Source organism: Triturus cristatus, chromosome 9, assembly GCF_964204655.1.
Source record: "Triturus cristatus chromosome 9, aTriCri1.1, whole genome shotgun sequence".
Lineage (NCBI taxonomy): Eukaryota > Metazoa > Chordata > Amphibia > Caudata > Salamandridae > Triturus > Triturus cristatus.
In genome coordinates, this window is record NC_140592.1 from 1,057,889,454 (window position 1) to 1,057,907,191 (window position 17,738).

Below are 17,738 nucleotides of genomic sequence, written 5' to 3' on the forward strand. Positions count from 1 at the left end.
GGATAGGCTCAAATAGGGTTTTCAGCAGTTTTGTTAATACCAAGTTATGGTTCCACATGGTTGTGGAAGTCCACATCTTGGCTGTGCAATTCTTTTCACCCCTTTGAAGAACCTCTTGACAATTGTCGAGGTAAAAAAAAACTTGCCTGGACTTTCCCTTGTGTTTGTCACAATGGCTCCTGGTGTTCTTTTAAAGATGGGTAGCTTATTTCTCATCCAATAAACATGTGAAGTACCTAATCACTGTGGTGTCTCTTTTGTTCCACCAGTATTCAAACCGGTTTCACCTGGTGCTGTAACGTTTCTCAGCCATTGGTTTACTGTATTCCCTTAGCACTTCCATGCATTTCAGCGATAAGCCCCCAATGTCCAAACTATTTCTTCAGGAGTCATGCTGTTAAGTGGAGGCTCTTTGGTTCTGGGTGACACACCTGTTCCCTTCTATATGGTTAACGAGTCTTATGAGGATGGCACCCTTTTTACTCTACTTTGTGCTATTCCCACCAAGTCTGAATACCATGTCTGTCTGGCGCATTGTGTGGCTATGAGTATCATTGTTAAGTAGGCCTGTCTGTATTGGCTTATGACTAGCAGTATTAACAAAACTGGTGGGAAAGCGCATGCAAATGTTATCCACCCAACAGTAGACAGGGCATTCCCTAAAACTAGTGTTGTGGATACTTGCAGGTGAAGAGTGGCAAACAGGTCTAGGAGTGGTATGCTCCATTTCTTGAAAATGTTTTGAATACCTTGTTTAAGTTTCTACTCGTATGACAAGTCTCCTGGCCTGTTTAGTCTGTCTGTCTCTTCCTTTTGGATGTCTGGCAGATGAGTGGCTAATAACATTACATCCTATTTCCAAATCTATTGTGCTAGCTTGCATAAGGTATACGATTTCGGCCCTCCCTGCTTGTTGAGGTAAACCATGTCTGTGTGTGGTCTATATGGAGCAGTGCTGTCTTCCACTTGATATGCATGTAAAAGCCATGTAAAGCCAGGAACACAGTTCTGAGTTCCATGATGTTTATATGCTTGATTGTCTCTTCAGAGGTCCTCTGGCCAATGATGTTTAATATCCCCGTGTGCTACTCATCCTTTGTGTAATGGATCTGTCATGATGGTCAAGAAGAAAGATGGTTGCTTGAATATTTTGCCCCTTAAAATGTTTTGAACATTCCATAACTGCATTTCCCTTCGAACTCTGTAATAACCACTAGATCCTCCAAGTCCCACTGACTTTGTAACCATTCCTAGACTGGTCTCATGTGCAACCTGGAGAAGGGGCTACCATGTTCAATTTAGTCACTGTTCTCTCTATTGGAGACTGTCCTTTCAGTTAAGAGGAGCTTGTTCCGTTTTTTTTGTGTCGATTCACCTCTGTACCAGAAAATACATCCCATTTTTAGAGTTGCCAGTCACCCCTAGGAAAACCTGATGAGAGGTACACATATAATCCCTTCCTCGTGAGGTGAACTGCAACCAACGGGAGGCATTTTGTGAATAACCTTGGTGCTGACTTTATCCCAAAGGGCAGTACTTTGAACTGATAATGTGATTTGTTTACCACAATCTCAGATAGACTTTGTAGTTGTAGTTCTTTTGCATCCAGCATCCAAGTATCTAGATCCTGTGCTGTGTAAGCCACAGAGTTAACGAAAAGTTCCTCAACCTAGTAGAACTCCTTCCGTTCCTACTCTTAGGGTTCAAGACATAGGATGTCGTTAAAGCTCGCGTTGTTGTTGTTACTGCTCTGGTTCCCTGGTTGTTAATTTGTGACCTTCGTCAAAATCCTTCTGTCTCCCTTCAGAAGCGCCCCCATTTTTACTTTGAGCTTATGACTTTTCATTTTCCCAACAATCGTCATTTTTATGATGTTGATCTTAGTCTCTCTCCTCATTTTTGGGGTTGAGGAGGCCCTTTTAGGGTCATTGTACAGTCAGGATTCCTTTCCTACATCAACTTGGGTTGAGAAGGTGTTCCCTCGTATGGCATTTGTTTTGGACCCATAGTGTTTTCACCAACCAGAGAGATCTCAGAAATGTTTGAGACCTATTCTTAGCCAAAAACGTTTGAAACTTAGAATGCAGTGCAACCAAGATATTGGGTGGAGGGAAAGTTGTTTATCTGTCGCATCAATTTGTCAACTAGGCAACTTAGAAGAAAATGCCTCTCTGATTAACATGTTATGAATCTGTAAAGCCCTCCTTGGACTTAGGAAAAACATATTCTATTTTTTTATTTTAACGAGTGTGGAAGGGGTTGCACTCTTTGTGAACAAACTCCTGATCATTTGAATGATTTGAACAAAGCTGCATGTATGTTTGTTTTGGAATTTCTTCTGTTAACTGACCAGTAAATTGTTTTAACTTCAAGCAGTGACTACCTTCTTTTTTAGTTTGTGTGTTACAGACTGTAGAGTTTTTGGGCCATATGTACCAAATTTCCATTTCCTCAATAGAAAATCCTAAGAAATCCCTATTTAGGAAATGCAAAATGGAATGTCCAAAAATTGTGATGTCCTAATAGCGATTCCTATGGAGTTAAAATCGCTATTAGGAAATTGCAATTTAGGAAATGCAAAAACATTCATACCTATGGGCCTAAGGGCCACAGGTACGTATGGTCCCTGATAGGAAATCACAATTTAGGGACTGCAATACCATTGGTGCATTTGGCCTCCCCCCTCTTAAATAACAATCAAATATAAGTGGTGCTCGCAAATCTGCCTTTGACACTTATGCCATAACTTTGTCACTGAATGTTGGGGGGCTAAGTGGAGAAAAGCAGCAGTAAAGCCCAGCACCTAGTACATTAAATTGCATCCTATCAATATTGAATGCGTAGTATTTAGTTCTAGAATGCAAAAAAGTAAGTTTCTTCTTAAAAGTAAAACACTGGGTTGGACAATCACTTAGCCTCGAGCTTGAGCGCCCCAGCGCTACCTCCCAACAAAGTCTGTGACAGATCATTAACTATGCCACAGAGTCAAGTGCGGACGGGCTGTACTTGGCCCAGTTTGCAAATCCATAGTAGGGCCGACCCTGGCATTTCAGAGACCAACAACCTCAAAACTCACGGTTGTGGCCCAGTAGCTCCTGCTTGCTCCTCGGTCCCCTGGGAATTGTTCCGACAACTGCCACCCAGCGGTGATGCACAAGCCTGTTTCAACTTTTAATAATAGAGCAATACGTTCATCTTATACATGTTAGGGCTTGCACATTGCAGTGAATACAAGGTTAGTGGGGGTAGACCCTGGCACCCTGTACTTAAATCTGCTGAGGGATCTGTGTATGTAAAGAGGGCACTCACAAACAAGGGAAGGGAGGTCCTTGTGAGTTACATTAGAGACAGTCGAGAAACTAGGGAGGGTACCATGAAAGGAAACTAGGGAGGGAGTATTGTGGTATGAGGCTCTCTTAGCCCCTTAGAGCAGGTTTTCTTGTGTCAGACCCCATGTGTAGCACCAGACAGGAGTTATTCCCATGGGTGGATTGAGGCCAGGGCCACTGGAATTATGCGATTATGCAGCCGCTGCATTTTTTGCATAGTGAAGGATCTACCGCATTTGCCACATAATCCATCTTCCACTGCATAACCTGCATATTTTAACGAAAAAACATTATGTTTCTGGCTCAAATGGTCCAAAGGTTACAAAAATGCAGTGACACACGTTGCTGAGCAGTGGAAGGACCTTTGCAAACGTTGATTGGTCACCTTTCTGTTGCTTATGGCTATGTTTAGGTGTTAAACTGTCACTAATGAGGTGCAACCTATGCCCAGACAGTGTTAATAAGTGTAAAAATGACAAAATAACGAAGGGATACTACCATAAAATGTGATGCATCACGCCACATAATTTCATTTTTCTTGCCACATTAGTTAGTCAATCAAGCTGCATAATTTAGCACTCTCCTGCTGCATAAATCCAGTGGCCCTGGTTCAGGCTATCTGAAACCCTGACATTGCAGCTGGCTCTCCAGAAGGCTACAGCTCAACCGATTAACAGCATAACAGCAACACTTGGCGTACACATGGTATTTACAGCACTCAGAAATAGATCAAGAGCTATATAAACAACATTTTTGGTATTGCCTCTTCACCACAGCACCTCTTCCAATTTACCAAGAATTTTCAGAATATGAATATGTACACGGCTGCTCCTCCTCACACAGTACAGATGATTCCTTTGTATCATGATGGAGGAATTTCCCTAGCATAGTAATGCGTACACAAAATCCAATATGGCTCTGCACAAAAGTATTAAATACAAAAGACAATGGCACAAATGTGATGAGAAACAAGAGCAAAGCTCAGGAGCAGAGCTCAGTCTTCCATCTCTGTGATCAACCCACAGACAGAAGTCACCCAAAAACCGTGCCCACATAGCTTTCCCGGTTCAAGGCTTTTCCAATCAGTTTAAGGTCATCAGCCCTCATCTCTGGTATCTATGACAACTAGATAAGACCACTGGTCCCTGTCAGGAAATACAATATGCTAGCCTAAACTCTAAAACAGAGCTTACTATGTTCCCCATCGCCATTCTTTGTCAGACTGCTACTCCTCACCTTCCTATCGAAGAGCCCCTTTGGGTCACAAAGGTTTACAATTTCCTGCCCACAGCATTTGAGTAGTCCCATCACTTCAACAAAACTCATCAATAAGACGGAGAATCTGTGTACACAAAAACCACTGATATGCTGCAAATTTGCACGATAGACATGACATAATACACCGCAGCTACTACTACTATACAAAAAAATATCTAAACAGGAATGCAATAGAAAAGTAAACTCTGGAAATGCAAATATATCCCAGTCTCAAATGTAGTGCAGTACCTACTACAACACATCAGTTTCGACATGCATTGAAATATAAAATGTACCTACCATGAATCGCTAGCAGAGATAGCCTTGTGCACCTCCAAGATAACAGAACCAATGGATCTTCAGTCCGGTTGTCATTGAGATCAGGAAATCCTGACACGTCTAGCATGTCATTCATCAATATAAAATGAGTGAGGGTCTTGTACTGTCTGGAAATAAGGTCAACAACAGCTCCAGACACACAAGTGATGTTGGTATCAAAATGAATTCGCTCCAGTGGAATGCTAGGCTTAAGAATTCTCAGCATGTCTTCGCTCTTGATGTCAAATGCCATCATGTAGACCCGAAGATTAGTGCTGTTTCGTGTTAGAGCCTTCCAGTCCTCATCTTCTGGCATCCTGACCAAAGTCTTATTCTGAAGGGAAATATAGTGAACCAACAGAGACAGGCGATGCAAAGGCACGTGGTTGCTATTGGCCAGGACCCGTGCCATTTCAGCAGTGAAATCACAGAAGTCCAAGGCAAGAGAGCGAAGGTTCACAAATCGCTCCAATTCTACGGCAGTGATGAGAGTGGTGTCCCCAGGGATGTGATTGTCAAGTAAACTTAAGTGCTCTATGGTACTGGCAACGGGATTTGATAGAGATGCCATTGAAGTGGGTGTCACAATTTCCAGCATGAACCCACAAGATAGCCATTTCAATTGCCTACTGTTACCCAGTATTTCTTCAAACAATTGCTGTATTCTGCAAGCATAAAACAAATCGAATTAGATACCCTGGTAGAAAATAACATTCTAAATAGACAAGTGCTATACAACTGAACATACGAATATATGAGGCAGTGTCTTACAGTATAAACTTTTACATTGGCAATCATTCTTACAAAGTAAAGAAGCTTTGCTGGCAACAAAGGGGGCAGGAAAATATTACATTTCCATTACTTGAAATTTAATGGTTACAAATAAATTTGAAGAAAAAAAAAACATTCAATAAAACAGCAACCTTCTTCCAGATCAAACACTGTGAAATCCTATTTTCAAAAACAAAGCTTTTCGGACACAGCTGCTCACTTTCCAAGTCACCAATGTCTAAACTGAGTCTCTCATGTATACAAATGGTGCAATCACCCTAACTTCAGGTTACATTAGACAAAAATTTAAGTGCAACAATAACTTCATCTGCATAAACCAAAATTCACAAAAAGTAGAAAGACCAACAATGGTATAGCAAATTCATTTGATATATCCTGAGGCCAGACTCCATACAAGTTGGAAAAATCCACTACCTCCTACACCCAGCCCAGTTTTGTGACAGAGCTGCACCAAGTCTACACAGTTACCAATGTTCAAACAAAGGCTTAAGCATACAGCTGCTCCAGGCCGACTACATAATTGCAGAGGCATACCATTAATAACACAAGTGATTAACGAACCTGTGATCTGGAGCAATACACAATATGATTTAACCATTATCAGGCCGTTACCAGACAGGAAAAAGTGCAGAACCTACTGTTGTTGCGAGCGCTCCACACTACTTTTGTGATATGTTGCTGAGCTTTAGACCTAGTACAAACCAGCGTGTATTATTTACACACGGATACCTCAAAGTGGACTGCTGGATACAATTACTCATGTTTACTACTAATGAAGCATGCTTCTTGAAACCACAAGATCACATACCACTAAGATCAGGCTAGTTAATAAAACTATTCTCTTCCTTTTCCATCAATAAGGGCGTTCAAAACGATAATGTATGGAACAAAGCACATGTTGGATGTTATTTTGGAACAATTGTGTGGAAACCTCTTCAAATACTGACTAAGAAACTACATGGAGGGGGGAGGAGCCTAGCGCTTGACCAAGATGGCCGCGTGAGCTTAGAGCTCCCGAGACCCTCGCGCCCTCCGTCGACTATCCTGGCTCAAATCCTGATGGTATGCATGGCACCGTGTAGCTGAGTTGTCAGGGAGGCGATTGATGCTACCCGCGGTCAGATCGCCCATCGGGAACCGGACTTACGACCGGCGAAAGATTGCGGCCTAACTCCCGGAGATGCCAGGGGCTAGAGTTGGCAGGATGCCCGACTCCTAGTTGATCAACAACGGCCGGGTGAGGTGTGAACTGTCGGACGGAGGCCTTCGCTCTTTCACTTTCGATTTCGATCCCTTTGTCTGCCCGGACACTGTAGAGCTCTGGGTGGCTTTACAACCCCAAGGACGCTCGGCGGGCTACTCTGGCAGCACAAGGCGGACCCGTTCACTCCTTATTCCTCTTTCTGAGAGGGAACGGTCTTCACTGCATTGGACTGCCTGGAGTCCATTATGTCGGGCAAGGCAGAAGGGGATCGGCTGAAGACTAAGTCCACCAGGCGGGGAACGTATTCCCAAGTCAACAGTATGGACCGCTACGCCCTCCTGAAAACATCGCCTGGTGGACCGAGCCAGGCGCCGGATGCACAGAAGGAGGACTCGCCTGGGACACCGGAGCTATCCCTGCAGGATGTCATGGGCGCGCTGGATGGGATGCAGACCTCGATGGGGAGGCAATTCGAGGCCCTGGCGCATAAGGTGGATGCCATCCTGGTGGATGTCAATTTGATCCGCTCGGACCTGGGCAAGACAAACGAACGCGTCAAGAACCTGGATCACAAGACCACGGGCCTCACTGATGATGTCGCGGATTTGCAGAACGAGGTCCGGAAGCTGAGGGCCGAGAGTGACCTCGCCGCCCGCCGGCTGGAGGACTTCGAGAGCCGGTCCAGGCGCAACAATGTGCGCGTCATCGGGGTTCCGGAGTCCTCGGATGAGGCTTCGACAGACCTGCTTGTGGAAGATTTGGTCCTCAATCATCTGAAGCCTAAGGGCCTTGGAAAGTTTTTTGCGGTGGAAAGGGCCCATAGGGTGCCGGGCGGGCGGCCCAAGGCGGGTGCCCCGCCGCGGCCGATTGTCGCCCGGCTCTTTCATTTTCGAGATCGGGATGCTATCCTGCAAGCTTCGAGGGTGATGGGCCCAGTCCCCTTCCAGAATGCGTCGGTGAATTTTTATCCGGACTTCACCCAGCAGGTGCAGAGACAGAGCTTCCTGGGGGTGAAGCGGAGACTTCGGGAACTGGACCTGAAGTATGCCATGCTTTTCCCCGCCAGACTACGGGTGGTGCATGAAGACCGGACATTCTTTTTTGACTCTCCTGTTATGGCCAACGAATGGCTGGACGCTTTGCCCCAGCGACGGACCGGGGACGACACAGCCGAGCATGGAGACAGTGGCCGGGATGGACAGGGCTGATACTTCAAAGCCGGCCTGACTTGATTTACTCATACTTGAAGATTTGAACAGAGTGCAGTAACTGTGGAGGGTTGCGGGAGGACGAGGGGTGCTCTTTTCCTCCCTTAGGGTACTTTTTGTAGATTTTTGTTTTTGTAGGGCGACAGGCACACTGCAAGTTGGGGGGGCTTTTTAAGCTGCAGCAGGGGTGCAGGGTGGGGGGAGTTTTGGGGATTTTGAGTTTGTTGTTGGGGGGTTTATTTCTGCAAGGCATGATGATTATCCTCAGGGCTGTTCCATGGTGGCGCCTCGGGTGTGGGGTGGGCCTCTTTCCGTTTGAGGATGGGGGGTAGAGGCTTAAGTGTTATAAGCTGGAATGTTAATGGTTTGGGGGATCGCATCAAGAGGGGGATTGTTTTGCAATTTTTGAAACGCTCAATGCCAGACGTTGTCCTGCTGCAGGAGACGCATCTCATAGGCAATACGTGCTATGCCCTGAATAGGAAGGGGTATAAATTCATTGCACACTCGGGATTCTCTTCAGGGTCCAGGGGTGTGGGCATCCTCGTTAGAGCATCGTTGCCCATTGAGGTGGACTCCACCATTGTTGACGATAGGGGGAGGTTTGTGGCGGTGGCGGGGCGGTGGGAAGGAAGGACTTTGGTTTTGGTTTCGGTTTATGTCCCGCCGGCCCTGCAGGCCTCCACATTTGCTGAACTGGGCAGGGCTTTGCTGACTCTCCCGGGGGGAATGCTGGTAGTGGGAGGGGATTTCAATGCTGTGGGTTCAGGACTGTTGGATAGATACCCGCCCAGGGACACAGGGGGGGCTCAGAAATGGCTTCCAGACTTCCTGGATACGTTTGGTCTGATCCACTGCAGGAGACTCTGGCACCCCACACAGAGTCAATACACGTTTCACTCCGGGGCGCATGGTAGCCTCTCCAGGATTGACTACTTGCTCACTCTGGCAGCACATGCCTCTTTGATATCCGAGGCGAGGCACATGGCACGCGGTATCTCTGATCACTCGCCAGTGTGGATCCGGCTGGATCTAGGTCGGGAGGGAGGAGGGAGGGGGGCCCCCATCAACCCATGGTATTTCCGAGACCCCAAGATGCGCAGCGCCCTGGTAAAGAAGGTAGATAATTACTTTAAGGACAATCTGGGAACCGTGGACTCGGCGGTGTCGCTGTGGGAAGCTTTTAAGACCGTGCTTCGGGGGGAAGCCCTCTCCCTGGTGGTGGCTGCCAAGAATCGGAGGGATGGCGAGGTGCGGCAAGTGGAGGAGGAGATTGCGGCCCTTGAAGGGGATATGGAGGAGGAGGTTACAGAGTCCTCATTGCATGAGCTTTGCCTGAAGCAGGCGGAGTATAGGGACCTGGTGACGAACGCCGCTAAGACCCTCAGCAGGGAACAACAGGGCCGCCTGTATGACGTTGGGGATAAGGCAGGGAAACTCCTGGCGTGGTTGGACAGGAAAGAACGGGTCAATAGAGTGGTGCCAGAGTTGATTGGAGAGGGGGGAGAGGCGATTGTGGAACCTGAGGGGATTGTGAGGTGTTTCGCGGAGTATTTTCATAGGGTTTATTCCTCTGTGTCGGACAGGCCACCCGAGGACTCGTCTGATCTCCTCCGTGATATCGAGTTGCCCTGCCTCTCTGACATAGATAGGGACGATTTGGATGGTGACATCACGGTTGACGAGGTGGCGGGGGCGATTCGTGCGTTGAACTCGGGTAAGGCCTCTGGACCGAATGGACTGCCGATCGACCTGTACAAACTGTTCCCGGATAGGGTCGCCCCTCACCTGCGCGCCATGTTTTTGGAGGCGCGGGGGGATGGGATCCTTCCGTTGGACCAGCGGCTGGCGTCGATTGTGGTCATACATAAAGAGGGTAAACCCCGAGATAGATGCGCCTCCTATCGGCCCATTTCCCTCCTCAACGCTGAGCCGAAAATTCTGGCCAAACTCCTGGCCACCCGTTTGATTAGGGTACTTGGCGATTTGGTCCACCCGGATCAATCTGGCTTTATCCCGCACCGAAACACAGCATTGAACCTTAGGCGGCTACATGGCGTCATCGCCAGGGCGAGCACGCTGCGTGAACCGGCTGTTGTGGCATCTCTTGATGCCACGATGGCCTTTGACACGGTGGAGTGGGCATATTTATGGGCCGTGCTGGCCAAGTTGGGTTTCGGTCGCGGTTTTGTGAGTTGGGTTCGGTTGCTGTACGAGGGGCCACTAGCGAATGTTGTGGTGAATGGTCGGGCATCTACTCCGTTTCAGCTTGGTAGGGGTACTCGGCAGGGCTGCCCCCTGTCGCCTTTGTTGTTCGCCCTCGCCCTTGAACCGTTGGCTGCGTGGATACGTTGGCACCCGGATATACGGGGCCTTCGGTGGTCGCCTGATCACGAGGACCGTGTTTCGCTTTATGCCGACGATATCCTACTGTATCTTGCCTCACCTAAGAAGTCACTTATAGTGGTCTGTGACGTACTCGCCTCGTTCGGTAGGAACTCGGGACTTGTGATTAATTGGGGCAAATCGTACTTGTACGTTCTTAGTGGCGAAGTCCCACCGATCCCTAGAACATGTCCGATACAGGTTGCCCAGCAGGGTTTTGTGTATTTGGGGATTTTTATATCCATGGATCCTGCTGTGCGATATGAGAGGAATCTGCTCCCCCACTTGGCACGCTTGAGGCGAGATGTGGAAGGTTGGCGGAGGCTGCCGCTCTCCCTTGTTGGGCGTGCGGCCCTGTTCAAAATGATGTCTCTTCCCCGCTTCCTCTACGCCCTCCAGAATACCTTGGACTGGGTACCGGCCAAATACTTTCGGGAGGTCGAAGGCCTCCAAAGGACGTTGCTGTGGGATGGGCGGCCGCGAATAGCTATTTCAAAGTTGACGCTCCCATGGTACGATGGGGGCATTGCGCTCCCAGACATCCGACGGTACTACTGGGCCACGCAGCTGAGCGCGATCAACCATGGGTTCTATGGCCCTGCCCTCAGCCCTGGGTATGCCATGGATAGGTGGCTGCTGCGCGGCGGCAACTACTACAGGGCGTTGTATTCGCGGTCCTTAGACTCGTCCCTCACGGGGCCCACAGGTGTGGCGGTGCGCGTATGGAAGATGGCGACTGACTCGTTGGGCTGGAAGGATAGGCTAACCCTTGCTACCCCATTGTTTGAATCGGAAAGATTGGGAAAACTCTGGCACACGAAGGGTTTTGATAAGTGGGATCTGATAGGTATATCCAAGGTGGGAGATGTGCTGCATAAGGGGAGGGTGAAGTCCTTCGAGGAGTTGCAGACTGAGTTTGAGCTAGGGCCTTCAGAGTATTTCAGGTACATCCAGCTGCGTCACGCCCTCCGATCAGTCCTCGTGGAGGGTGAGAAGGTGCCAGAGTCCTCTCCCCTTGAGGACCGAGTCCTTGATGGTCATATGCCCGAGAGCACGATCTCACTCATATATAAGAAGCTGATAAACGTCCGGGCAGACTTGCTATTGGGGCTGAGAGAACAGTGGACCAGGGATGGCCTTGAGCTGGATAATGAGGACTGGCAGTCAGCGGTTTCCTCGCCTAAGGAGGTTGCGATCCCGTCGCGTCTGAGGCTGGTGCAGCTTAAAATACTGCACCGGGTGTATGTGACGGGGCCAAGGCTGGTCCGTATGGGATTCTCGGGGGACGGCCTGTGCAGAAGGGGATGTGGTATGGTGGGTACTTTCCTGCACATCATTTGGGAATGTGGTGTCATCGTGGAGTTCTGGAGGAGAGTCCATGCAGTTATGGGGGAGGTGACGGGCATTGTGGTACAGCCGGAGGCGCGGTGTTGCCTCCTGAACGTCTGGGGGCCCACTGACCTCGATGAGGCGCAGACCCAATGGGTGACTCTGGGTAACATGGTAGCTAAAAGAGATATCGCGCGACTATGGGGCTCCTCGGGACCCCCTACACTGACCGCGTGGCAGGAGAACATGGATTAGAGCATGTTTAGGGAGAAGACGGTCTACTGCTCTAGAGGTCGCCCCCGGAAGTGGCACGCCATCTGGGGGCGGTGGAACCAATACAGGGGGGGAATATGTCATGCCCCGGACCTGGAACCTCCCGAGGAACAGCTTTCCCCCTGACCTACTTTCCAGCACAGTTTGGTTTTAGTAACTGTTCTGGGCCTCTGCTGTTCCCCTTCTTCCTCCGTACACAGTCTTGTACTTATTAGACGAGTGGGGTCCGGCCTCCCCTGGGGGCCTCCGCCATGGGCTTTCAATGTTCTTGCCTTGCTGGGGTTTGTTGTTAGTTTTTTCTGTGTTTACTTAAAATTGGACCTTTGCATTACTCTTTGAACTGCATTGGGGACACATCACTGTATTTAACTTGCAATGCTGCCGAACCTCCGGGCTGTCGGCTGAATAGCTGTGTCCTGCATTTTGAAATAAAGGTTTTCAAAAAAAAAAAAAAAAAAAAAAAAAGAAACTACATGGAAACAGGTATCTCATCTGTTAGTAAGGCCCAAGGATACAGAATATTCATTTGTTATACTACTTTTGGAGTACTATTTTTTGTTGTTGTTGCTGTTAGGACTGTATTCAAGTTCCCAAATTACATTCACATGTGGCATGAAACCGAGAATTAAGTATGTGAAACTACAGCGATGCAAAAAAAGAAAGTACACCTTACACATTATCTCTTAACCTCACCAAGTCTTGTTCTAATCCTAACTGTAACTAAAATCGAAAACCATTTGTGACAAAGAGCAAACACAAATTTCACTTTTTAATTCATTAATGTGAATACATGATGATCACTTACATGAAACAGCTACTTGAAAGTATTGCAATAAGAGGGAATTTCACAAGTTACTCAATCACACGGTGCACTTTTTCACACAAGACTCCTGAATGCAGCCGATCTTTCTATTTAATAATGACTAAGTGACATCGGTAAGACTTATTTGTCAATGAGGTTAGTTTTATCTATTGTTAGGACTTGGTGGGGTATAGATTAAGGTCAGATATGTCTTAATGAACAAATTACTTACCTTCGATAATGCCTTATCTGGTGGAGTCCATCTAGTCGGAGATGACCCTACAATTATCCACAGGTGTCAGACTGGATCAGGATTTTTTTTTGTGAGCAGTACCACTGCACGCTGGTAGGTGGCGTTGTTCGGCTCTGCATGGAGTCGTCCACGCTAGAAGTGACATATGCAGTCCCTATATAGGTGCCACCCCACAAGCGGAGGTCAGTTTTTGCGACTTTTCACACCAGGAGCGTGGAGTTACAAAGAACACTGACCACTGGTGTGGAAAACTAGGGCCCTGAAAGGGGGAACAGCCCTGTCCCTAGAAATCTGAACACTGAGTGGGGATGATGGGTGGGTGGGTCACTAAGGAATCTGCAGAACGATAGACTCTCTAGCAGATAAGGAGTTACCAAAGGTAAACTTGTTCATCTGACAGACAACTAGCCACGGAGTAAGTAAAAAGTGTCTTGGCACTAGAGAACTACAATTCAGCTGACAAAAGACAAAGGCCTACTTAGTACAAGAAATGAAGGGCCGTGTCTTCACAGAGTTCCTGAAAGGAATCAGATTTGTTTGACATCTCATAGGCAAGGACAAAGACTTCCAGAATTTGCAAGCTAAGTATGAACAGCTTCTGCCTCCCCAACTGGTCTTTTTTATTTTTGGAATGACCACAAATCTAGATGAGGATGATCTTAAGTCACGACGTGGAATATACCACTTTGAAGCCTTCTGAAAATAATGAGGGCCAATTCCACACAATGCTTTCTGCACCATGCACAAAGCCTTGAATTTTACCCTTTCAGAGACAGGCAACTAGTGAAGGTCATGTATGCTCTCGGAGATGGGAATTCATTTGGGGATTTTTAAGAGCAAGATGGCTGCCGCATTTTACAGTGATTGAAGACGTTTGTGAATTCCCAAGTGAAGCGCGTTGCAGTAGTCTATCGTAGATTTATTGCATGCCAAAGGGAATAAAGGAAATACTTTTTTAGTGTTTTTTAGTGTCTTAAGCAGATAAAAACAAGAAGAGGTTATGCGATTTATTAGTTCTGAAAAGCAGAGCTGCATATCAAATAGGACACCCACGTTTTTCACCTTCCGAACTGGGGGTGGAGGCTGGCCAAGATTAGCAGGCCACCACGAATCATTCCAGAACAGAATGTTGTTTTCAAAAAGAAGCGCCTCGATTTTCTAAGTATTTCACTTAAGACAGTTTTCCTGCATCCAGATTCAAATATGATCCAAACAGTTGTTAAAAGCTTTAGCAACAATGTCTACGTCAGATGAGATTGATACAACTATTTGCGTATTGTCAGCATTGGATATCACCGAAAAACCATGTGAATGAAATAGTTTTACCAGGGGGCGACATACATGTTAAACAGCGTGGGGGAGAACAATTATCCCTGGAGCACAGCACATGGAAGACGGAATTAATTTGAGGTGCAACCTCCAAACTCAATGGTTTGTTCCCTGTTGGATAGGAAGGAACTTAGAATAGCAAGGGCTGCGCCCCTCAATCTCCACCCTCCCTAGCTGGTTGAAGCACTGAGTGGTTAACCGAATCAAACACAGCCGACAGGTCCAAAAGGATAAGCGCAGCCCTTCCTCCCTTGTCTAAAATGAAAAGGCATTTATAAAGCGCATGGCTAACCGGGAGCGTCCCAGCGCTAGGAACCGACTCGGGGGAGGCAGATGAACTAAGGAAACAGGAAAGTCTTCAGTTGTTTACGGAAAGCCAGATGGTTGGGAATGGTGCGAAGATGAAGTGGCAGGGAAATCCAGAGTTTAGCGGCAAGGAGAAGAGCCGTCCACCGCTTCTGGCCTTCTTGATCCTAGGAACCTCGGGCAGATGAAGTTCATCTGACCGAAGTTTCCTATTAGCTTTGAAAGGACGGATCATGGCTGAATTGATAGGGGGCCCAATCCCTTGCATGGATTTATGTGCTATGCACAGGGCCTTGAATCTGATGCGTTCCTGCACTGGGAGGCAGTGAAGGGAGCGAATTGCTGGTTTTGCCGATAGTCTGTTGGCAGCTCCCGTCAGAAGTCTGGCGGCGCTGTTTTGAACGGACTGTAATTTGGAGACTACTGAGATGGGGGCACCCAGATATAGTGCATTTCCGTAGTCCAGCCTCGAAAGTATATGGGATTGGACCAGTACCTTGTCTACCAACAGTCAAATCTCCTTTAGTGGAGAAAACTAAGGCTGATTCAGAGCAATATTTCGGTCTGAAAAAATGTTGTCATGGATCCAAAATATTGTTCGTGTCCAAAAAAGCCATCAAATCTTCATGTTGGGCCTTTTCCAATATTTTTTGCGGGATGCGGTAGGCGGGGAATAGACAGCTAATTCTTGATGGTATCAGAGTCCTGAGAAGGTCTTTTTTTAAAAAAAATAAACAAACCAATGCTTTTTTCCATGCTGCTGTAAATTGACATGAAATCAAAATATTCAGGAGTTGCAAATGCAATTGAAACCATTTGTAGGACATACGGCGGGCAGGGGTCCAAAGGAGAACAAGATTTGGTAGTTTCTAGCAGTCTTAACACTTTGTCTTCAGTTAGAGGAGAAAAAATTATCAAACCATTTGGAACATCAACAGAATTATCATAAAGCCCCACAAAAGATGAGCTAAAAGAATCAACTGCATGGTTCACATTTTGATTGGGCGAAAATCTGTCATAAAAGCGGTTTACCTTCATCTGAAAAAAATCTGCAAGTTTCTCACAGAAAACCTGATGCAGGGTAAAGGATTTATTTTGGTCAAAATTTGAAAGCAACGTGATTGTTTTAAATAGCTCTCTTGTAGAGTTTTTAGCAGAGTTTACTTTTTCAGAAAAATATTTACCTTTTTTGTAATATTTAACGCTTTGTACTCTTCAATAACAAATTTAGATTTGTTTTTCTCTTCTGTGCCATAATCCTGTCTCCATCTCCGTTCTTGTGCCCTACATTTGTGTTTCAGTTTTTTAATTCAGGGGAATACCATGAAGTAGATGGCCTTTTCCTATTGCTTTTAATGTTTATTTCAGGGGCTAGCCGAGTAACTCCAGAGTCTCTTCAACCAGAGAAGTTTGAAGCAGCAGTTTCAATTTTAGTATCCAATACTGGGCTATGATTTCTCAAGGCAGTTTCAAAATTAAGTTTATCAATTTTCCGTCAAGGGCGTTTTTAATGGATTTCCCCAAATTTGAAGGGTAGGATTTACTGGCTGGAACAGCTAGTTTAAAAAAGACTGCTCTGTGGTCTATCCATGTCAAAGGTAACGCTTTCTCAAATTTTATTGCTGAATTATTAGTGAAAATTCCATCACAGGTATCATTAGCCTTATGGGTAGGTTTGTTTACTATCTGCCTAAGGCCAGAACTACAGCAACAGTCAACTGAATGACTAGGACCGCATCCTCGCAGAGGATGGGGAGCTTGCGCATTGTGGTGGCTGGGCAGATAAAGACCACCAAAGGATCAAAAGGCGGACTGGGGTTGACGAGGGACCATGGAAAGGCCCAAGGACCTGACCGTAGCCCTGCTATCTTTGAAGTGCTCCAGCGCTGATTCCGCCAGGTCTCCGAAGAGACAGGAGCAATCAAAAGGCAAGTCCATAAGCAAAGCTTGGACATACCCAGAAAAGTCAGTGTTTCTCAGCCATGAGTGTCGCCCTAAGGTCACTGGCTAAGAAACCATTAGGCCCAGCGAGTCAATCGTATCCAGACCACATCGGATCATGAACTTGGCTGCATCTCTCCCGTCTGCAATAGCTTGTGAAAGTAGGGCCTGAGCTACCTACGGGACCATGGGCAGCACCTATTTTCTTTCCTAAGGGGTCCAGCCTCTTGGATTCCCTATCCAGTGAAGTGGAAGGGAAAGTGCAAGGATGTACACTGGAGGTGGAGCTTGGACCACCAAGCTCTCTAAGGTATAGTGTTGGGTGAAGAAATTATTGGAGTCCACTAGGCGGGTGGTGGCATGCAAGTCCCAAATAGGACATCTGTGAAGGAGTCATTAAATGGGAGAAGCTGATGAAGGGGGTGGGGGGGCACTCCTGAAAGAAGCACCTCTGTCAAGATGTTAGTCTTGACTGCCACTGAGGGAGTCCTACTGCCCGGCTACCCTTCTCCCCACGATAGCAAAAGAGGCTCCCTTTTCTGTAACCACATAAGGAGGAGTGACCATGCCAGTATCTGGAGAGGTCTCCAGTCCATTAGTGTCGGACCCTTCCTCACACCAGGCTATGTTAGGGGTTAGGGACTGGTATTCGTCAGGGTCTAGGTACCCCTCCCATTCCTCCCAGAATCCTAGCCCATAGGAATAGGGTTTGAGGTCCAGCCTGGAAGGCATGGCTCCAGTCGACAGCACCCCCCCGGCTCCATGTCAGAGTCAGCGCCACCAGATGGTGCAGAGCGCGTCGGATCGGGGCGGGTGCCGGGGAAGGTCAAGGAGGGATCCATCCGTGGATCCAAGGAGCCCGACTGCAGCCGGAGACGGAGCTGTTGGTACTCAACAAATGGGGGCCCCTCCCAAACCCCGCGAGCCCAAAGGTGTGCCAGCAGGAACAGGCTACCCAATGTTGAGATGCATGAGCTCATAGAACTCACAAAGTTGGGAGGGGTCGCTGCTG

General features: G+C 47.3%; 1 protein-coding gene across 1 annotated transcript in view; it reads right to left on the bottom strand.

Annotated features, from left to right (window-relative positions):
* Nucleotides 1-17,738, bottom strand: part of FBXO33 (F-box protein 33) — a 112,046-nt gene that overhangs the window by 38,621 nt on the left and 55,687 nt on the right. Inside the window, exon 3 of the mRNA XM_085626935.1 lies at nucleotides 4,887-5,569. Within this exon, the coding sequence (XP_085483061.1) occupies nucleotides 4,887-5,569 (683 nt within the window). The remainder of the gene's footprint in view (nucleotides 1-4,886; nucleotides 5,570-17,738) is intronic.